Source organism: Opisthocomus hoazin, chromosome 12, assembly GCF_030867145.1.
Source record: "Opisthocomus hoazin isolate bOpiHoa1 chromosome 12, bOpiHoa1.hap1, whole genome shotgun sequence".
In the NCBI taxonomy this organism is placed as follows: Eukaryota; Metazoa; Chordata; class Aves; order Opisthocomiformes; family Opisthocomidae; genus Opisthocomus; species Opisthocomus hoazin.
In genome coordinates, this window is record NC_134425.1 from 15,301,207 (window position 1) to 15,323,552 (window position 22,346).

The 22,346-nt window shown below is 46.9% G+C and overlaps 1 protein-coding gene across 3 annotated transcripts; it reads right to left on the minus strand.

Moving 5' to 3' along the window:
• Window positions 1–705: 705 nt before the first annotated feature.
• On the minus strand, window positions 706–21,822 carry CMTR2 (cap methyltransferase 2). Of its 3 annotated transcripts, none has more exons than XR_012765388.1 (3): window positions 21,418–21,492; window positions 17,432–19,829; window positions 706–824 (listed from the first exon to the last, which is right to left on the minus strand). XR_012765388.1 is itself a non-coding variant. In XM_075434195.1 (2 exons), exon 2 carries the CDS (start codon window positions 19,808–19,810, stop codon window positions 17,516–17,518), a length of 2,295 nt encoding a protein of 764 aa, XP_075290310.1. In that variant the 5' UTR covers window positions 19,811–19,829; window positions 21,787–21,822; the 3' UTR covers window positions 12,866–17,515. The 3 variants fall into 3 exon arrangements, 1 of the variants encoding a protein (XP_075290310.1); XR_012765389.1 differs by lacking the exon at window positions 706–824 and adding an exon at window positions 4,086–4,130; XM_075434195.1 differs by lacking the exons at window positions 706–824; window positions 21,418–21,492 and adding an exon at window positions 21,787–21,822 and having other exon boundaries at window positions 12,866–19,829.
• Between the last annotated feature and the right edge of the window lie 524 nt (window positions 21,823–22,346).

Here is a 22,346-nt window from a genome sequence, read left to right on the forward strand (position 1 = left end):
GAGCTCACAGCAGACAGGAACAGTGCTCCGTTTCAATGTGGTTTATAAAACTTTTTTCTCTTCCTTCCACTCCTCAAAGCAGACTGCACAGGTCATCAGTGGGATCAGGCACAGAGCTGTGCAAAAATCTAGGTAGAAGGGACTTTAGGAGGTCTCTCGTCCAACCCACTGCACAAAACAATTTCAAGGGACAATTTCAAGGTTAAATCAGATTACGCAGGGATGCACCCAGCAGTGTCAAATGTCTCTCAGCATGGAGACTGCCCACCTCTCGGGGTCACAGCAGCCTTTACCTGTCTTAAAGTTACCAGACACACACATTTGTCCTCAACTACAGCACAGCCTCCCAGAGATACTGTGTGTCATGAACCTGCAGCCCTTGCTCTGGAAGTTAACCTCAGCACACACCTTCAAAGTCACTGGCTGCTTGAAAAGAATAAAAAGTCTCCTGTTTTCAGTGGTATTTGTTTTTAAGCAGCCATCTGTTGAACTACTGCCCGAGACCAAAATGCCAGCTGCTTCATAGCAAAGCGGGAAGCCAGGGTAGAGCAGAAAGGCATTGAGGTTATCTGTCTAGCACATAAAAGTGCCTGAAGATGTGCAATGGACCAATAATCCCACGGAAATAAAAGCAACCTTTTTTAGCAGCCTTTATCTTTTGTCCTGCAAATTTAGTAAGAAACCTACCTCCTCTTCATGCTCTCTTGCAATCCAACAGCACCAAGGCGGCCAGTCATTGAGGCCACGGCATAAACACCAGCACATTCCTCTGTCCATGGGGTGCTGCCAGGGAACAGCAAGCAGAGAGGCCCCTGGTTACAGACCTGCCACAGAAGCCGAGCGTTACGATGGAAGAACCACAAAGACTCTCAAAACTAAGAGCTTCTCAGTATGAAGCACATGAAGACACAGGCTTCCAGACTCATGCCAGGAGAAGAGGGTCAGCACGCCAGCAATTCATGCTGAACTGGCTCTTGTGACAAAGTGGGGAAGAAGGGAAGAAGAGTTGGATTCTTTTTGATACGTTGTGCTACATCTCTCTGTGCTTCTTCTCTTTCCTGAAAAAAACTAAAGGTGATGCTTTGAGCAGTAAAGCAGAAAGGGCACATCCCAGTGTCTGTCACGGTTACCTATGTTCTAGGAACAGTAAGTTCTGGTCTCCCAAAACCACCCAGAGATGGACATCCAGACAGACAGTGGCTTATGGAAACCAAAGGGTTTCAGCCAGAAAACAGCAGAGAGGCCAGAGTCCCAAACAACCTGGCAGAGCATGTGGCAAACAGGCTGATGAAAAAGGAAGGAAAGAAAAGAGTACCTGAAGCACCCAAGTCCCATGAGGGGGGAAAGTCAGAAAGCACATCACATTCCTCAGTCTCAGCCATAAGCAAACCCAGTTCACAGACTCAGAAAAGCAGAGCTGTAACACACACTGAGCACCAAGATTTCACAGAATCACAGAATAGTAGGGGTTGGAAGGGACCTCTGTGGGTCATCTAGTCCAACCCCCCTGCCGAAGCAGGGTCACCTACAGCAAGGTGCACAGGACCTTGTCCAGGCGGGTCTTGAATATCTCCAGAGAAGGAGACTCCACAACCTCCCTGGGCAGCCTGTTCCAGTGCTCCGTCACCCTCAGAGGGAAGAAGTTCTTCCTCGTGTTCAGCTGGAACTTCCTCTGCTTCAGTTTGTGCCCATTGCCCCTTGTCCTGTCACTGGGCACCACTGAAAAGAGCTTGGCCCCATCCTCCTGACACCCACCCTTCAGATACTTATAAGCATTTATTAGGTCCCCCCGCAGCCTTCTCTTCTTCAGGCTGAACAAGCCCAGCTCCCTCAGCCTCTCCTCTTAGGCGAGAGAAACCTGAGCTAAAGGATTGTTCCTTCAAGTACAAGAAGTGATACAGTAAACCTTCTATTTTTCTCCTGGATTTGGCCATTAGAGAGCTGTCCATCAGCCCCTAGCCAGAAAAGCACACATCCTAATTAACGGCAACATGTAAAAGCCGACAGCAACAAACGTAGAGATTCATCAGCGGCACTTGGCAAGCGCCAAAACTATAGCAGCTTTAGGTAATAATTCTTTAAAGGGAAAACTAAAGTTTATAGGCACCGCCACTGGAAGGCTCTGAGAGAGAACGTTAAACAGTATCAATTGGCAGATTTAAGCATTGTCTGGGAAATGTCAAACGCTGTCAAGATACGACTAAGCTCTCTGCAGCGAAGCCCCTATCGAGGCACTTCCGGTGGGCTCATCTCTGAGAACGTAGGCTGACGGGCCATCAGCCCTGCCAACAGCTTATCAGCAGCTGGTATGCAGAGTACAGCATCCTCGAAAAAAAAAGGTCAGCCCACCGAGACATCAGCACCTCCCTCCAGTACCTGCAGCCGCCTCTGCAGTCCAGCCCTGCCGTCAGCAGTCCTCTCAGACCTGTCAGGTCAGTGCTCCCAGGCTTCCGAACCCCGGCTTCCTGGGAGCTGCACTCAGCTCATTTCAGGGAAAAGAGATGAAGACATTCCTTAACTCAGGAAGCAGAAGACTTCCAGAAATTCTCTCACCTCAGGGAAAAGGAAGCAAAAGGAACATTTTTATTGAGTTTTTCCAAAGCAAAATGAAACCACTGCAGCAGCGAGACAGCTATCACTGGAGACCTTCAAAGCTCTGAAATAACTAGCCCTGCCTCTAGCTTCCAGCTGCATGGAATTGCTTTATACCACCTTACACAAAACCCAAAATAAAATACCTCCTACAAGTTAAAGACACAGCATTGAGGTTGTCCATCAGATTCGGTATCAGCTTCTAAACTCCCCATTCTTTGGTACCTTCAGCAAGCCTCTAGGTCTGAGTCAGCCCTAGGTTGTTTTTCTGAAACGGTAACAAAAGCAGCTTCAGTAAGATGAGAGTCACACCACAAAACCTTCCTTCCTTCACAGATCAACCCCTGCTTGGCTCCACTCGGCCCAAGCCCCCCAGCAGCCATGGGGCCTGCAGTACCCGAGTCTGCCCGGGGGACAAGGCTTGGCAGCACTCATATCTGAAAGGCACACCATCCCTTCGGAAGAGGTGCCCCTCTCAGGCACTACAACTACGCTCTCTTGGAGCTAATTCTCCAAGAAAAAGCAAGGCCCCTGTTATTTTTTCTGCTCTTGCTTGGCACTTCAACATTGAAGTGGTAGATGCCTTCACATCACCTCTGAGACAGCCAGGTCAGCTGACAGCTATCCTTGGAGGAGAAAGACGACAAAGAAAACCCAAAAGAGATTAAAAGAACCAAGGCTTTGTGAAACCAATCCATGAGCTAGATATTTTTGTACCTGTACAGAAGTTAATGTACTTGGAAAGGCATAACAGTAAAATCCATTGCACAGGGAAAACAGCAGAGCTTTGGAGATGTGCTGCACACCCTCTCAAAGCTAGCAGAGCACACCTCCTCCCGGGGGTGGCCAGCTCTAATTGCCACACTGCTTCCCAGTAAGGATAGGGGGAAGAGAGTCAGGACAGCTGCAAAAAGCAAATGAGACTTCTCAAAGGGGGGAAAAAAAAGGAAAGAGAAAATAACCAAGACCTTGTTACCATACTATTTGTGACAAGAGCCATCAAAACACGAGTCAGTGATGGACAGTTGGGGAGGACACTCAGGATTCGACAAAACACAGTTCAGATGGCGTGAAATCAGAATGAAAATTAACACTCATCAAAAAAATTACTTAGTATTTTGCTTCGCTCTAGAGCTGCCTCTGTGTCACCCAGTAAGCATCCCATTCTGCTGCCCAGACGCAGACCAAGATGACTCCTTTCCTGAAGGCGACTTCCACAGCTCCCAGGCAGGGCGAGGAAGGGACACCAAGCTCTTTTCCAGCCAGTGAACCTGGGGAAGAGGGGCTCCCTCCCGATCCGACATGCTCACTTTGACAGGTGTTAGAGCAGGCTGTGCCGCTCACAGTCGTGTATGGCAGGACAGACAACAGCTCATAGGCTTGTCAGAGCCCCAGCAGAAGCTAAAACCAAAGCTCAGTCACCCTAACCTTTTCCTTCTGCTCTGGTTTTATACAGGTAATCTGAGTTTTGAAACTAACTCCCCATGACTCACCTTTTGTACCAGCGATCCCATCTTCTTCGGGGTTTGCCCACTTCCCTGAAGAAAAAAGGACAGGGAGGAGACTGAGCAAATGGCTTCCCTTCCGCAGGGAGCAAATCACCTCTTGGTGCAAGGGCACAGAGCTCAGCACAGCTCTGCTAGCAAAGAGCTTGCCCCAGGTCTCCCTTCTGGATTCCTGCTTTCTAACAAGCACTCCATTGCTTAGCCAGGATTAAAAACAAAAAGGGGGGGGGGGGGCACCCGCACAGCTGAGGAGACCCAGGCTCCTGCTCCCTCCTCCTGCCTTCCACAGCAGACCTAACACCCAGGAAAAATAAGACCCAAGAGTCATCAGACATAACATCTCATTTATTCCTTACAGCTGCCCCTGTTCTTTCCCCCATATCATTATGGTCAAAATACATGGCAATTACAGTCCCCCCTGCGGGTACATTCTCCAGGAGGTTTAGCAGTGCAGCTCTGAAGCAGAGCTCCAGCTAAACAGAGTCAGTTTTGAGATCTGCATCGCAAAGCTCAGTGGGAAGCAGGCAAGTCAAGTCCTTGACAAACATCAGCTTCCCCGACAAGCCACCTAGGCCACAGATATCTGTGCCCTCTGCCCTGTGCTCTAGTGATTCCCTTTGTCACATCAGAAGTCTGATGTCTGATGGCATAATTCAACATATTGCTCCCTCTTGCTGCTTTACAGCACTCCTGTTGCCACAGCACCGCCTCCAAAGCTTCCTGCTTCTCCTACAGAGCAAGGCTTTACTGTCATGGTGCTCCTGGAAGCTGGTGGCTACAGGTCAGGTAGCTGTGCATTTAGACAAGTCCCTTCCCCAGGCACAGCCTTGTCCCACCTGCCATAGCCCCCTGCGCTCAGCCTACTGAGCCCAAAGGCACCTTTACCATCGCCCTCCAAGTCCCAGACTCCAGCAGTTCCCATTCTCTGCTTTCTCCAGACCTCCATGCGTCCAGACACTCTGCAGCTCCAAGCATTTGAAGCTATCATCATCCACTCAAACCCCTGCTTTACTGCCCGGGCTGTGCTCCCTCCCCTGATTCAGGCAGACACAGCCCTCCCCTCCTACTGCCTGAGCATCCCTAAGTAACCAACACAGATCGCACCTGTTTTAGAGAGCCCTCTCCCTCAGCTTGCTATAGCCACTTAACTAGTTCTCCTAGAGCACCGAGTTCAGCCAAAAGCATGCAGTTTTGCTCATTTTCATTTGGAAAGAAGTTGCAGCCCAGATCCAGGGCTGATCCTACACCTTCCCCGAGACTGGCTGTGCTGCGACAGCCCAGAGTCAGGGGTCTGTACCACCCTAACACAGGGGGTATCTAGTCCCCCAGCTAGTACCCGCAGCACATAGTAGTAAGAAATAATTCTTAACTAAGCAGCTATTTCCCATTTCTTCTTAGCAAGGAGGGGGGTGTCTCCACAGAACCACTTTCCAGACAGCTCACCACAACAGATCAGTGGCTACACTTAACTCTCTGCCAGATCATGCTGGGAACAGATTTCCCAGGTCAGAAACATCAGAGCCACCCGAGATTCATTTGCTTTTAATGTCCTGCCTCAATAACTCCTTGAACAAGGACTGTGTGGTTAAAACCGATCCCAGGTTTATGGTATGGGATGTCCCACTTGGGCTCGCAGACAGGTAAGCAGCAGAGTATCACCCATCTCCAGAGCTGGGGTCACCCTGACCAGACACCAGACTCTGCAACAAGCACTGTAACAGCATAAAAGAGACAATCCCTGCCCCAGAATAATCATGAATTATGTTATCAGCGTGAACTCAGATGAAGACATGTAGTTTTTGCCGTGAACTACCTTACCGTTAAGGAGCACAAAAACTGAGCAGACCAACTTCAGATCAAAGGCCAAGACTAGAAAGGAACACCCTCAGGACATAGTCAGAGTGACCCTGGCTGTAGCGAGGGAATAAGTAAGTCCGACAGAAGCATAACACCTCTTCCATCTTGTTTCCAGAAATCCTCAACAACAGAGAATTATTCCACTAACCAAGGGCTTTCCTACACACTAACTTCTGCAGGCTGGGACAAGGCAGCCATGCCTTTGAGTATATGCACACCCAGTTCATACAGGCTCGCAGCTGAAAGCTTGGCATCCTTCTCTCCACTGCTGTCAAAACATTTTGACTTTCCAACCCTGAACTCTGGTTCTGCAGTAATTCCGCATACCTTCAAAACTACCGTTTCAGGCATATCCCATTACCTGTTGACGATCCCATCCCGAAAGCATGACCATCCACAATTCATTTTTTCCCTTCAGAAACAATGGGATAGAGAGGAACGGGTGCAGACACTTCAGCAACACACACAGCTTAAATGCACAAGGGTAGCATGTGTGACATGGAAGACAGGGAGACAGAAGCCAGGCCACTGGGCCTGTCAGTTGCCCCTTTAACACCTGGTAACAACAAAAGTAGTAAAGGAGATTCTAACTGCTTTTGAAATACCAAGAAATAACTGCTTACTTGCCTGGAGTTTAGAGTGGAAAGTCCCTTTATAAATCAAAATTGAGCTCCATGATGTCCTGGTGACCCTGTCTGACCCAGCTTCAAACAAATCGCCATTCTGAAGGGTGGCGGGTGCTTCACCTCAGACTGAACCCCGAACAAATCTCTCACTGCCTGGGGTCCTGCTGCCTCTTCCCAGCCATCACATGTTCATCATCACCTTCAGACACCTGCTGCTCCCCTGGGCTAATTAAGGATGAAGGAAAAGACAATGACAACAGTAACCTGGAATAGGGTATTCAATAACTGACAGCAGAGCTCTGGAACAGAAGCAACAGATAGTGAGGTGTTATTGCACGCAAGCTTTCACAACACAAACCAGTACAGACAGGGCAAGAATCTGCTCCCCAGGGTCTGGAAAACCCAAGGCCCTCAGCAGCAGCACCACTCACACCTGCAAGCTTCCTTCCATAAGCTCTAAGGCCAGAGCAGCTTCACCTCCACCCCGATCCAGCCCAGCTCCGTGCTGTGCTGCCAGGTTGAGGTGTTCCCTCAGCTATGGAGCACTCTCAGTATCGAGGTGCAAAACCCAAGAGCATCACATACACACACAAGGTCGGGTGCCAGGCATCCAGACACACTATTCCAAACAAAACTGCTGAGCAAGATGATCTGCCTTCTCCTCAGCTGCAATCAGCATTAATATCCCCCACGCGACCACTTTTCCTACCTAGAGGAATCCTTCCCATCCCCACTGTCAGGTTCACCAAGAAGAAAATGGATCAACTCCTCCTTCTTGTCTTCCTTCTCCAGCACTGCCAGGTCCAGGTTGGACAGCATTGCTCTCCAGTCATGGATTGTTTTAAAAGTGTGGGGTTTTTTGTTTTGCTTTGTTTTTTACAGGTTTTTTTACTGTTGTATTTGGTGGGTTTAGGTTTGTGTTTTCCAATTCTTCTTAGCAGTCACAGGCACTAACAAAAAAAAAAAACAAACAAAACAGAACAAAAAGCTCTCCTAATCATAACACGAATTGCCAGGGCTGTCATGAAAAAGTCCAATACGGAAAGCAAGCAAGGAGGATTTGATTGTTCTTCCACAGTTCAAGCAGAGTCCTCAAAAACAGCAGCAGAACTGCGGGGGGCCCCACCAAAACACGCAAATCCTCAGTTCATGCCTTGCTTTTTTCCAACCCTCAGCTTCACACGAAGATCAGTGTCCCCATCCACATCCGCCACACCACCTCAGCAGCCACTTTCAGATCTACGCACCTCTTCCGCTAGACTTGCCGGCGAGGCTCATCACCGCACCCGGCCCTTCGTTGAGGAGCCAAAAAATAAGCGTAGGGGTTTGTCCGTGCTTATCCTGCTGCAGAGGCTGGGAAAAGCTTCCTGGTGCACAGACAGCTCCTCTCCAATTAATGCATCCCACACCGTGAGAGGCTAGGCCTTCATGTTTCAGTCAGAACCAAGATTTCATGGGTTGGCCCCGTTCCAGCAACTTCTGCTTCTTACATCACACACACTAGAGCAAACAAAGCGTTACGGTTTCACTAATTTTTTCTGCTCCATGTATCTTCACAGGCAAAAGAAACAGGCTTCTGAATTTGAAATGGAATCTCTGAAGTTTCTGCAGAGCTTCACTTCCCAAAAAGCAAATATTTACATCTACCAGCACCAGCTGTCTCCCTTCTCTTCTCCCCCAGTTCATTTCCGGACGCATTGTCGGTGCATCTGCTCTATTAATTAAACCTGATTTACACAAGACAAAACTGAATCCTTAATACAACCCTTCAGTGGCAACGACTGACGTTTACAATTGCACTTGCGTCTTCCAAAATTCCCATGTCTCTTTTTCTCACCTTTGCTGCTTGAAAAGTGTTTTGCTCTGTTCAAGTCCATAGGGCATTCCCACAGCTGTAAATAAACAAACAATTCAGCCTAACACGACTCTCCTGACTCCCTCTTCACTCTTGCCATCACCAAATAACATGGTGGGGGCTGAGGGAAGCCAGGTGCTCCCTGGCTATTTGCTTTCATTATCTGACCATTTTTGAGGCTCTCCTTTAGGAGAGCAAGGAGCAGTGATCTGGTTTGGCTTCTGACCTGAGCTGACTTTCGTGTGCAGCAAGGCACAAACCAGCACATGAAGCCAAGTGACACAAGAGATCTCAGGAGCAAGCGGCTTCCCCACTGTGCCTCACCACCGCTACAGGTGTCCTTCCTCCTCAGAAGAGAGCTACTGGCCTCTGACCCTGGGGTCTGCCAGTCGTGAGTGATCCAGAGAAGAGTTGCTCAGAAATCCTTGCCTCTCACTGTCACAGCTCCTAAAAACACCTGACATCTTCCAGACGCGGCTCAGAGGGGCTTGAGGCAGGAAGGGGAAGAGAAGAGCATACAGACAGCAGTCTCCAGTTGTTCTCCCTCTGGAAACAAGACTAAACCCTCTGCAAATTACAGAGGAGGTTCTGCCCACATTTTTCCCCAATTCCTCCTATATCCGAGCACCTTTCTGAGACCCTGCTGGCTATTTTAACAGAACTCTGCCCTCCACACAATACATCGGCCACGAAGGCCATCTCAGTCCCCATAATCAAATCCTGGCTTCAACTGAATCTCTGCTGCAAAAAGCCATAGGAGTGGAGTCCTTACAACCTCATCTACCTTCGGGGGAAAAAAATAAATATACAAGCTGGCTCTGAGAGCAGATGGTGTCTAAAGGAAATTATGTTAATTAAGCGTGAGAGTTGTAGATTTCCAAGGGACTTTCACTTCAGCCCCAGACCTCTAGGCCAGCACAGCAGTTACTAAAATTATAAGTTTCACCACATTCTATTAATTGCTAATTACTGCTTCATTACTTCCACTCACGCTCCTGAGACTGCTGCTCTCACCATTTCCTTCAGGAAGCAGTTCAGGTCACTTCAAGACTGCGGAGCGCAATGTGACGAGTGAAGCCAGTTACTGGTACTCCAGCAGGTACGTCCCCAGCCACCACACGTGCTTAGACCCAAACCTGTTCCGAGGTCTGGTACACACGCTAAACACACTTTTTATCAGGATCACATCAGGACTCGGAACAAGCCTGTAACTTCTGCACCAGCTCCTCTGTCCCAGCATCCAGCCTAACGGGCAATGGCTGTCCTGTCCCCTCTGCAACCCACTGAGAAACCAGCCAGGCTGAATTTCCCACTCAAGCCTAACCCTCTCACTACTCAGCCGCCCTCTCCCCAGAACTTTGATCAAGTACCATTCAAATCTGGTCTCCGTTTTCTCACACAGAGCAGTGATACTTACTGCATGTGGAAGATGCTGGAACTGAAAGCTGGACAAGTACCCAGACCTTTGAACAGGTTTCTAAGTCTGAAATACCTACCCAAGTATAGAATTTTCACAAAACTAGTCACACAATTAAGAGCCAAGCCACTTACATAAATACAATTTATGGGCTTATACTGCCCTGTTTCATAATGGAAACAAAGCCAAATTAGGTTTTATTCGGTGCCAGTGCTATTAACCCTGCATCTTAAGCATAATTGTACTTCTCTATAAATCTAAATTTCATTAACACCTTGAAATCAATTACTTTGTGATTTATAGTTAAGGCCATAGCACTGACAGTTATTAAACACCCAGCCTACTTCCACGCGAAGTACAAGCTCGCCCTAACCGAGGACTAGCCTCCCCAGTGCAGAAGGTCTCCCACAGAGCAGAATTAAGTTTTGGAACTAGTTCTCCTCTCCCAGTATGTCAGCTGGTCTCGGGTCCCTTCCAGTTCTTGCCAACACTCAACACCAGTTCCAAGAGACACACGGCTGCTGTGTGTTTTTCAGGTATGACAACAAGCCTCTGCTGCTGAACATCCCCATTTCTCCCAGCCAGGAATCCTAGGGCCATCCCAGGCACGCTAATCCCAAACACGTCCTGTGCTGCTGATCCGTTCCCTGCATGGCTCTACAGGCTGCTACATGGCTGGCAGCGTGGTTTACTCCAGCTACACAGCTGAGTAACTTGCATCAGCATGACTGCAGCAATGAAGGAGGGAGCTCAGACAGCTCCCGGGTTTCAGCCATCACCAGCAGCAGCCCTGCGCAGACCCACGCTCCGCCACCAAATGCTCGCCTGTCAGAGAGCATCATTATTTGAGGGAACACGCAGCTATCCAGTAGCCACCTTGGAGCGGAGTTTAATTGCAACCCCAAGATAGATTTCATTACATCTCAACTTGATGGCGTCAAGCTGTGCTCCGTCATCAACTTGGGGCAGTCAACTGATTATAAAGCAAGTATTTAATCACCTTAACTCTCTAAAGACTTAAATTAAGGCACCTCACCACCACAGTCCCTTCATTCCTTAGTCTAACCGAGGTTTCATTACCTATTGGCTACTGGGTGATCATGTTGAGGCACAGGTACCTGACAGCTTCGGACCTACGGGCACCTCCGCATGAGCTTTCGTTTGTATCAGGCAGCATTCATCCACCCATCTCTCAGCTATGCAGATAATGATCTCTGGCTTCAGCAACAAATAAGATTTGAATATTGATTTCCTTCTCTTGCTATCCCCCAATTTAGACAAATCAATTCACCAAGTGACAGCAACATTTCCCTGCTATCCCCCAATTTAGACAAATCAATTCTTTAACAAGCAACAGTCACCCTCATTTGGTAAAGTACTGTGGACTTTAATAGACATCTTCACATTTCCTATGTAGGAAAAATATTGTTTTAATAGAAGGGGCCACTAACTGCAGTGCACGAGTTCAAACCTCAGTTGTATTACAGGTAAAACTTCACCTCCCCAGTCTCGCTGGAGGACACTGAGGACCCAACATAACACAATAAAAGAATTTGCTAAATATCTGTTCAGCCAGGGAGAGAGCCAATTTGCTTTGTGCTCAGTGATTTGGCTTAGATTTCAAGGCCACCTATTTAAGCTGAAAAACTGGCAGGCATGCCAGCACATTAAAATCTATCAAAATTCAAATAAGATTTATAATCAACATAATGTAGTGTAAAAATCAACTTTAAGGACTGAAGAAGTCCCATGTGCAGTTTTTAAGGTCTGTAGCAGCAAAATGATGACACCCACATTATCTCTTTACTTTCTGAGCTGCCATTTCCTATGGTTTTAGGCACTTTTTTATACTGTCATATTGGGAATGCAAATATTTCACAGAACTGTTTATGACTTAGAATACAGTTCTGAGCATTTACATTTCCCTATATCTCAGTAAAACCACATTAAACAATATTTCCACCAATATCAACCTGACAATCCTCTTCTAAAGGGCTCTTCCAACCCAGCCCCCCATTTCAAAGACCATTCACTTCCAAACTCCTTGTGTCCCCTGAAGTACATTTTGACATCAACAGACAACGCTTACAGCCCAGAGCTCCACCAAAATCAAGCGAGACAACGCTGTCCTGCATTTCAGCATACATACAACTTCTAGTTTAAAGACTTCCCCAGCAAATACCTACTTGCTCTAAGGAAATAAAGCTATCGGAACAGTATACATTTCCTGCGCCATCTCGTACCTCTAGGACACAGAATGGTCTTCCCCATCTCCTTGATCTTGAGTTTTCCTTCGCTTCCAAAGCAGAAAGGCAATGAAAAAAACATTAGCATTAATAACTGAAACCAAAATTACTTCGCCAAAAGCCTCATGACAAATCGGACAGCCAAGCTGAAGACAATCAGCTGGAACCCTTGTCAGTACAGCAGAGCCAACCCCACGGAATAAGGCACACAGCTTTTCCTTAATAATACCATGCAGTGCAGGCAAGTGCTTCGGAAGAAGAAAATTGGATAAGGATTAATAACAGACTTTGCAGACAAAAGTACGGAGTACAACAGCCTTGTCCTACCAGAGCACCTGTCAGAGCCAGTAGAAAATGAAGATGCATAAGAAACCCCTCACTGTTAAAGCAAGTTACAGCAACCACACCAAGGGACAGAGACTGCAAAACTCAGTGTCAAGGGCAAGGGAACTGTTTGCAAGCATCCTACACACTGCTTTGACCACGTCCGCAACCGAAGTCTCTCTTTGAACTTGTAAATTGCAAAGGTAAAGTTAAAAAAAGAGAACCAACCACCACCCCCACTGAGCTGGCTCCTCCAACGCCCCTCTATCCTTCGCTCATTAAGGATGGATCCAAACAGTGAGACAAGGGAACCATGGCTCAAAAAGAATCAATCATTAAACCTCCCCGTGCTTCTTCCTACTCCGCTTCATTGTGTTGTTCCATGCTTGGTAAAGAAACACGTAAACATTTAAAATCTAAAATAAAGTACTTTATTTTCTCCAAATAACATTTATTCTCCTTTCCTTTTTTTTTTTAAAAAAAAGGTTTTTAATACTCATTTGCAGACCAAATGAAAACATGCAATAGCCATGTAAACCAACACCTCCTTCATCTGCTTAGAAAAATAGATACATCCCTCAAAACAAAAGCACAAACAGATTAGTGACAAAGCAAAAGCTTCACACCTGGACAACCCGGGGGTTCCCACACACGCAGACATGAACAGACCCTTGCGTACAAGAAAGGCAGCACACAACTGGTGAACTGCTTGTACAGGTGGTTATGCCTCAATGCCTTTTTTCGGTAATTTTTAGCAAGGAAAGGCTAGCAAACCCCATCAGCTGCATGTTATAGTAGCCTCTCCTGCCTGGTGGAAAAGCTTCCTGCATCCAAATGTCTCCTAAAAGTTCTGCTTGTTCTACGTGTCTACCGCCACGGGCCAATTCTTTTAGGCTATTGCATTCTTAAGACTTCAAATCAGCTCCGGACCCATAAGGAGTCACAAGAGAGGGCTCAACAGCAATCCAAATTATTGCCTAAAGAGTGAGCAATGAACAGCCAGAGGCCGAGCGCATTTCTGGCGCAAACAGCTCCATTTGATCGTGCTGTCAAGCGGCTGAAGCGCACAAAGAGCTGGAACCACAGATATCAGCACAGCATTCCTGAAAATAGTTGCACGAATGAGACAGAAAAACCACTACCAGACTTTGGCAAGGAAATTGTAATATCAGTCTTCACTCGCTAAAGCGCTGAAAATAAAAGACTGATATTCAAAGGCTAGAAGCTGAAATTCAGAGGCTCTGGTTTCAAAGTGGGAAATGGGGACAAGTACTGAGCAACAAACGCATTTCACACCACCCAAAACCGTAACACAAGTTACACAGAATCTCCCCCGCTTCCCCCCTAAAAATTAACACACTGAATATCAACCATAAATTAAAGGTGTCAAAAGGCAGTTTTTAGGGATGGTAACAGGAGGCTCTGAGGCTTCAGCTTACTGGGGAAGTCGTGATTCCAGGGAATCAAGGACTTGACACGATTCTGCCCCGTGGCCAGAAATCAAAGTGTGTTTTTCTTTTCTCCTACTTTCCATACAGGCAATATTAATCCCTTCCCGTCAAGTCCTAAATTGTTTTTCTGATAGAATACAATTCCGCTACATCTACTTTCACAACCAGTAATTTGATAGATTCAGCATAAATTAAGATGAATAGACATCAATTAGTATTATTTTAATAGGCTACTGGATTTCATACTATAAATCTCATTACGTTTTGTAAAAATGAAATCAGAAAGCCAGTGCCAAGAACACATACAATCTGTGCACATCCAAAGGAATCTAAATACAATACAACATTAGTAAAAGAAGAAGCAAGTCTCTTAACTTTAACGGAGCACAACCTAAGAAAAAACCCACCAGCATTTTCTCCTAGTGGAGTACCCATTTCATTCTACCCTCACGCAACTGACTTCAAAGCATTACTGCTGGTTTAAAACAAAAGATTTGAAAGTTTCAGAAACATGATGTAGCTCATAGCTAATCACTGGGCCTAGATATTGGTCCTTCACTGGAAACTTGCAACAGCAGGGCCGCAAAATTAAATTTACCTCAAGTCTGCAGGAATCTCGATCACATCACAACCAACTTACTCTCTCCATCCCCTCCACCTTCCCCTGTGTGAAACCTGAAGCTCCTAATTATGAAAATCAATACCCAGTTCATCTTCAAAACACATAAAAAAACCAACTTATAAGCAGTCAGGATACAGTGACACTTCACCCGGTGTCACCCAAAATCAAATCAAATCAGCCAAAACCTGACAGCCTCGATGAAGGTGGGAGTTGTCAGACCCTCTCCACAAAGGTTAATACATGCTGCCCATGCATTCTTACATATTCCAAAAGTCTCCACAGAAATTAAGTGTCACTTCTCTGCAAGAAATCGTTGGTCTCAAGGCAGCTGGGACAACGCAGGATTCTCACAATTAAAGGAGGTGTCATTCCTCACTTTGAAACTCCTGCCATTAAGACAACAATAATAATAAAAAAAGACTCTCCAAAACACATCCTTTCTTTTTAACAGGAGTAGCTTCCATCAAAGCATTTCTCCTGTCCTCTCCCCATGTCTGCCAACAACAAACTTCCAGAGCAAATCAGGCATCGGAATCCACAGCACATTGGATTTCCTTCGGTTTAGAGACCTGACCTTCCGCGGGAAGACTTGCAGACATTTTTTGGGGGTTCTTCCAAACAGATGGATCATGCTTCCCCACTAGCTCAGCTTAGTGTATCTCCAAGTACACAGTCCCAACTCCCCCCGAAGATTTGTGGTCATCTGAAATGTTTTCTCCTAAAAAGTTAGGAAAAAAGGAATACTGTCTGACAAGACAGGGACCAACGGGCTGGGAGGGCTGTCCAGGAAGCCTGCGCAGTTTGTCAGACATACAGAACAGACCAAGGAAAGTCTGAAAAAATAAATGCATTTTCTCTCACAGCCTGTCGGTCACCTCAGGATTTCACTTTACCTATAAAATAGTAATTTAAAAATATTGGACTAACATTAGTTAAAAAAAACAAGTTATTTAAGTAAGGACTAGATGAGATGTTTCTGGCTACTTGTGCCTCCATGGCAGATATCACCCTGTAAGCACACCCGTGCACACAAAATACTGCATTTACCCCACTTTAAGAGAAGCCTTTTCAAATACTTCAGCTCCATGGGAGTTTCCAAAGCATTAATCACCCTGAAACAGTGGCAGAGACAGAGGGGTGTCTCCGGTGGACAGTATCTTTCTCCTGCTTTCTGTTTCTGGTAAAGAAGGCTTTTACAGATGATCTTTGATACCGTCTCATCATCTGTTCTTCTACAATATTGCTTCCCCCCGTCCTTTATTCTGCTTTTCAGTATTTCTTTTTTACTCCTCAATGAAATTCATCTGCGGCCCTGCTTGCACGCTTGAGTTTACAGATTCAACAATGATTTACAGGAGAAGCTCTTAGTGCATAAAGCTCCCGGTCTGCAGCCTCTGTTCCTTTCCTTCCCAGTCTGAGGAAGCATGACTCAGCTCACAGCAAAAAGAGCAAGTTCGTTTAAATAGATCAAAATGAACAATGACCAATCCCAGCAGCTTTTGTTAGGCAGCTTCTACTTGTGTGCAACTGTAAAAAGCAGGATTTTTAGAAAATGTTATGAATTAGTCAGACCTGAACCATCAACTCTTCCACCTATGAAATTCTTCAATAAAAAATGAACTGTTCAATGCATTCAACTCTGCCCCGATCAACGTGGCAAGAAAGCCTATTAAATGTGCAGCACCTCCAGACAAAACACTTTTTCAGCAGTGCTTTTAATCCTTACCAGTAATCAATTATCCTTCAAGCTCCCACATTATCTAATTAGAAGTGCTTCCAGAAGGTGACCAGCAATTCATCAGGAGACTATTTTCCTTCTTACTAACTCTATTCTTTCGACCTTTTTTTTTACAAGATCTTGCACATATCAACAGCAAAGCCATTTTTCCTTTAAACATCATTTCTCCCTTTGAGCGGATTTTTCCATGTAAACTACTAGCTTAAAACTGTTAATGCACACAAGTTAGGCCCCAAAATTCAGCTCTCAAAGGAGTGATGTGGAAAATAAAATTTGACTCCCTTAAAGGAACAGTCAGTGACCAATTCCACCATTTTTCTCCTTACAGGGAATCAATTGCAATCTCAATCATACTCTCCCAAAGAAAGTCACTATATACTTCCTTCAAGCTCTTCCAGTGGTACCCAAAACATTTCTCAGTACGCAACGCTGCACTTGATCATGTTTTAGCCTGAAAAACATTTGCAGTTCCTCATTAATAGTTGCTGTTATAGACAGACACAAGTCTTCATTTTCACTCAGGACTCTCAAATTATTTTAAAGAGGACCCATAAGCCACTTCATAATAACTCTGCAACAGCCCATTCATTGATGAGGAGACAAAGCCACACAATAACCTGTGAAAAACCATACAGCCTGCTGCTCTTGGCAGAAACAGAACTAAAACCAAAGAGCAGCTTTCCCTGGACACTTCTGCTGCTGCTGCTTACCAGAAGTCATTTTTAACCCAGCTTTTCTGAGACAGCTGCCTGCTCACAAGAGTCTTAACCCTTAAGCCTTACATCAGGCTTGCATGCTGCTGAACATTCCGGCCCAAACCTCTCATCACAGCTTCTACAAACCCTGGCCAAGTAGGCAGGTGCGTCGAAACTCCCACATTTTGCTCTGCAAAAGAGGGCTAATGCCACACAACGAGGTCCCCCATGACCTGGCCTGATGCAACGGGTATAAAGCACCACACTACCTCTCATCACAAAGGCCACAGCTCTGACCCAGGTGATACGCAACAAAATTTGCTCAGGGAGAGCTGTGACAGAGGAGAAACAGCTCCTCCACTTCAGTCGCTGTCCCTCCCAAGTCCCCCATGCCTGAGATTAAGACCCTGCATGACAGGCCAATACAGTGCAAGTGGGATCACTAGCTCAAAACATCCTCCCAATGCTAACAATGTCACACCAAGGTTTTACAGTAACATTACCTTCACATTAACAATGTTTTTAACACCTTCTGCCTGCCTGTGAAACAAGGTCTAGCAGCAGCGACTTGCTCAACTCGAATTATTTTAAAGCGAAATACTGCTAGTCATTTGCTGCTGCTTAGCTTGCACAATCAAGTGGAGTTGTCTCTTTGCAATGGCTGTGTTTAAATCCCATAAGAACTCCAACAGCTTGCCCTGGAGGAGCACCTCCATAGGCACAAACTGCAAAACTTGCTGTGGAGAGTCCGTGTCTAGCAAAGAGCTCATCAGCTTGTTGAGATGCTGCAGATACTCAATGACTGGATTTGGGAGGCCTCGGTAACCAACGCACAGCAAAGCAGCACAACTCCTCAGTGGTTCGCAGGAGGTCGGACAAGCAAACATGATGTGTCTGAAACAGCAGTGCAGTATGAAGACCAGGCCAGCCGTGAAGCGTGTAAAACAAGAAAGAAGAGGCAAAATCAACGCATCTCCTATTGTAAGCTGATTCAACGAATGCAGAACACACTCCAAGAGCTGCTGCTGGTACTTTGGTTCTCCATCATACAGCAAAGAGAAGCTGAAAGTCAGCAGCGTGGCTGAATTCAGGAGCTTCATTTCCATACCAGGCTGGCTTTGGGTATCACGGAGGGATGGAAAGTCCACCACAAGGCACTTGAATTGGTCACTACATCTTTCATTTAGGACTTCCTGATGACACCTGGAAAGATCAGACACTTCTGCCAGCATCAGTTCCCCAGGCAGAACTTCACACGAGGGACAAGTCTGCAGCAGTGGTCTGCTTTTCAGTCTCCCCCCAGTCAATTCGTTCATAGCTTCATTAAGATTTTCCAAGACTTGACCATCACAAAATGGAGAACATTTTACCACTGGTAGTCTTTTTCCTTCCAAAATGTACCACAAGCTGCACTCAAGGTTAGAAGAAATTCCTTCCAAGGCACACATTTTACCAGCATTACTTAAACTGTGTTCTTCAGCCCAGTGATTAAAATAGCCCTTTGCCACTTTATCATTCCATGTCAGGGTTTCCAGCATCTTCCTTTCATTGTACGTACTAAAATACTTGTTTCTTTGCCCAAACCATTTTGCATTCATGCTGCAACCAGTCTGAGATTTCTTGACAAGCCAGTTATTTCTGGCAATGGGTTTCATATGAAGCCTTTGCATGAAGAACTCTACTGCACAGTCTCTTAACTTGTTCAGTTTTGTCTGCTCTGCTTCTTCCATGTACTCAAAAAGATGGATGTTCTCCGAGATAGTCTCTACCTGGCACTTGTGGAAGAACACGCAACACTCTTCATGTATTTTCAGAAAAGATTCCGGTAGTGCATGTTGGGGGAAAAGCGCTTTGTTGACCATTTCTGTTCCAAAGTTCTGTATCATCTTAGAAAGCAGCAGATGAATGCTTTCCCTGCCCATATAACGAAGACATATCACATAGGCTTCCGAGTTCCCAGCTTTGCTAGTGGCTGGCTTAAAGACATGGACCTCCTCAAAAGAGCAGTTAAGCAGAAAGAGCAGATTGGTGGAACAGTGTTCAAACAGCGTGAACATCTTCAGAACAAAGGATCCCCCAGCACCCAGGATCATTAACGCAGTGATTGTTTCACAGTAGTGCAGGGGTGAGACGAGAGCCTCCTGTTCACCCGGGTTGCCCTGGCAATCAAAGCTGCCATCAGCAGTTACCAGGTGAACTGTGGTCATGTTACTCACAAAGTTCTGAAGCCCTGTTAGATGTTTCAACGTCATCACATCACCGGTGTTGTCTGGGCCAAAGTACCACCAAGGCAACGTATTTGCTATAAGACGGTCATCCATGATCATCATAAGGGTGTCGTTTGCTTCGTGATACGGGTTCAGAGTATTAGCTACCCAGTTCCAGTCGCAAGGGACATGGTGGGATTTCAAATAGTGATTGAGGCTGGCAATAAAAGCTCCTGGGGCTTCACAGAGGTGGACAGAATTCAGTTCTCCATACTGAAGAGCTTCTTCAGGGAGAAGAGGAAAGCTGCACAGGATCTCATGAAACTTGCACCAGGCCTGGGTGCACAGCTCAGCATTCACAGATTTCTTCACATGAGAAATTATTTTCCCCGCTTTATTGGTAAACGAGGTGTGCTGATGCCATTCATACAGATTCTTATCACTCAGTTGATTCTTCACTTCATTCATTGAGTCCTTCAGAGCCAGGAGAGAGTCGAATTCCTTGTGATCGCATGTAAAAGCATCACTGGGATCTGGCAGCTGCCATTCATCATTCACTGGCTTACTGTAAGTAAACTTTTTTGCAAAAAGCTTCTCAATTTCAGAAAGAATTTCAGGACTGAACTTTTCAAGGTTTGTAGTCTGGTCAACATAAGGCTTCTTGCATTTGTTCATTCTTGGATTGACCCTCAACCTGGTGGACAGCAGAGAAGAAACAACGTCACTCCAATCATACATATATATATAAATAGTCAAATTTTTTTTTAAAAAATAAACGTTTCTCCTGCCTAACCTCTGTATTCCAGAATGCGAGAGAAATGCTTCATGGAATCATCCACCCATGAGGAAAATAAGTGGGGGCTATCCTGAAATCGGGAGGTTCGCAGGTTCCACCACCCTTCATGCTATTTACACGGAAAGTGAAGAAGAGCTGGCTGCTGCTTTGGCTCTTCACTCACCTCCAAATGCTCTGCTCACTAGACAGGTCTAAACACTTAAAAATTAGTATCTCTCAGTCACAAAAGAGAACATACCACAAGCTATACACATCAACTAAGCGGCCCAGAAATATTTCCATCTGATTACAGTAGTATTTATCCCTCTCTCTCACAATACGGGGAGGGAGGAGCCACAAGCAAAGGCAGCTTTCAGTGGAAGCACAGCCATTCCTCCCATCTCCTCCCAACCCACTACACCTAACCTCCACCCCTCTTTTGCCAAACCCAGCACAGTGCTGGGAGCCCGCTCGCTGGCACCCCCCAATAACAGCCCTTTGCCCGCAGAGACCCTGGTGTGAGGTTTAACACCAGCCCGCAAGCAAAACCCTTTTCTTGGCTCAACGTTACAGCTCTCTGCCAGGCCACTGCAAATCCTTATGCCTGGCTTTCCCTACTGAAAAAAACAACAATAAGTTTTTTCATAAAAAAGAATAAGATAAGAAGAGGAGACTTCTTGCATCTGTGGTCAATGCTAACTTGTGCTTGATGTTAAAGAAGAAAGCAGCGCGATGTGTTGTGCTCCGAGTGGATAAAGCAGACTGCCACAAGCACACTCTGCACAGAGCCAGCGAGCCTGCTGCCAATCTGCTCCAATGCACAGTATAGAGCACACAAGGCAGAAGTGCAGTTTGCCAACCAGAAATCAGCCAGACAGCGATCTATTCAAAACTAAGATGTTCATTTAAGCAAAATAATTTAATCAAAAGTGTCACAAGAGAGAGGGAAGCCCTCAGCATATCATCTTAAGCATCCCTCAAACCATGCCATTCCCTCAGACACAAACTACAATGATCTTAAGTGTTATAAAACAGCTTAGCATGAAAAAAAAAACGGATTAAAATTGAAGGGGTTGAAAAACTTTGGAAGCAAACAGGACAAAGAACGGCCAACCTAAACACTTGATGCTTCCCCCTGACTCCACGCAGCACCTCGGGCCACAGCCACCTCCTCTCATGCCCAGCAGCCCGCTGAGGAAAAGCATGTGGTCAAGTTCATGGAGGTCACATTTCATCTCTCCTCTCCCCAGTTCCACCGCCTTTCAACAGCATATTCAGTTTCACTTTCCTTTACTCAGATGTATTGGGGCTTTAGTCGTTTCTCACTACGGGTGCTGAGGAGGAGGGGAACACGGAGGGAAATGCAGAAGAGCACTGTGCCCTAAACTAGCTTTACTTCATTTTTACATACCAACTATGAGCTTGGCCGTTTAATTACAGCTCACAGCTGCAAATCCCCAAACAAGCTATCATTCAAAACACGAGAAGGAAACAAGAAGCCACCTGCCTTTTCACAATTATTTCCAGTCCCCATCGGCCTGGACTCGACTCCAGCCTGCTGAAAAGCTCTGGGCTCCTCCCAGACCCCAGCGCCGGGGGAAGGCCCGAACCGCCCCCCCCCGCCGCCGCACACCCGCTGCCTCTCGGACCGGCCCTACCCAGCCGCCAGCCCCGGCACATGCTGCGGGCTCGCAGGGCCGCGGGGAAACCCCTCTCCCCTCCCCGCCCGCCGGGGTCCAGCCCGCACCCCGCCCCGCCGCCTCCCTCCGCCCCGGCCTGGCGTAGAGCCGCGCCCGGCCGAGGCGCCTCCCCGCGCCGCCCGCTGACTACGCGAGGCCGCGGCTTCCGCGCGGCCTGGAGGAGTTCCGGCTCTTACCCTGCGGGCTGCGGCAGCGTGGCGGCAATCGAAGTAGGCCCGGCCCCCTCGCTCCGCGGCCCGGCCCCGCAGCCTCGCCCCGGCCGCTCCCCGCCGTCCTGCCCTCTGCTCAGCAGGCACCCCGCCCCCCCCGCCTTGCCATGAGAGCTTTTATTTCATTTTAATAACCACGAAGGGGTTTTTCAGCAGGGGAAGGCCCGGAGTGCCACTCATCACTGTCACTACTGAGAGAAGGCAAGGAGCAGCGATGCCCCACGTTGCCCAAGCAAAGGCTGCGCAGGCAGGGCAGGAGGCAGATTGCCCATTGGAGGCCATTTTGCTCACCAGAGCCAAAACGCAGGCTGCTTTTCTCCAGAAAACCCTGCTCATTTGGGCTGGCTGCAGGAGCAGGGGAGCCGCCTCCCAGCAGTACTGCAACCCCAAAGAAATAAGAAACATTAGAAGTTGTTCAACTAGCACTTACCACATGGTAATACTTACAGGTCGTCAAATAGGGGAGCTTTGTTGCTATCTGCTGGGGAACCATTGGAAAGGAAGAGCTGGGGCTCAGTGCCCTGCGT

Bases quoted from the DNA above. Each gene is read 5' to 3' on its own strand.
- CMTR2 (XM_075434195.1), bottom strand. From the start codon at position 19,810: ATGAACAAATGCAAGAAGCCTTATGTTGACCAGACTACAAACCTTGAA.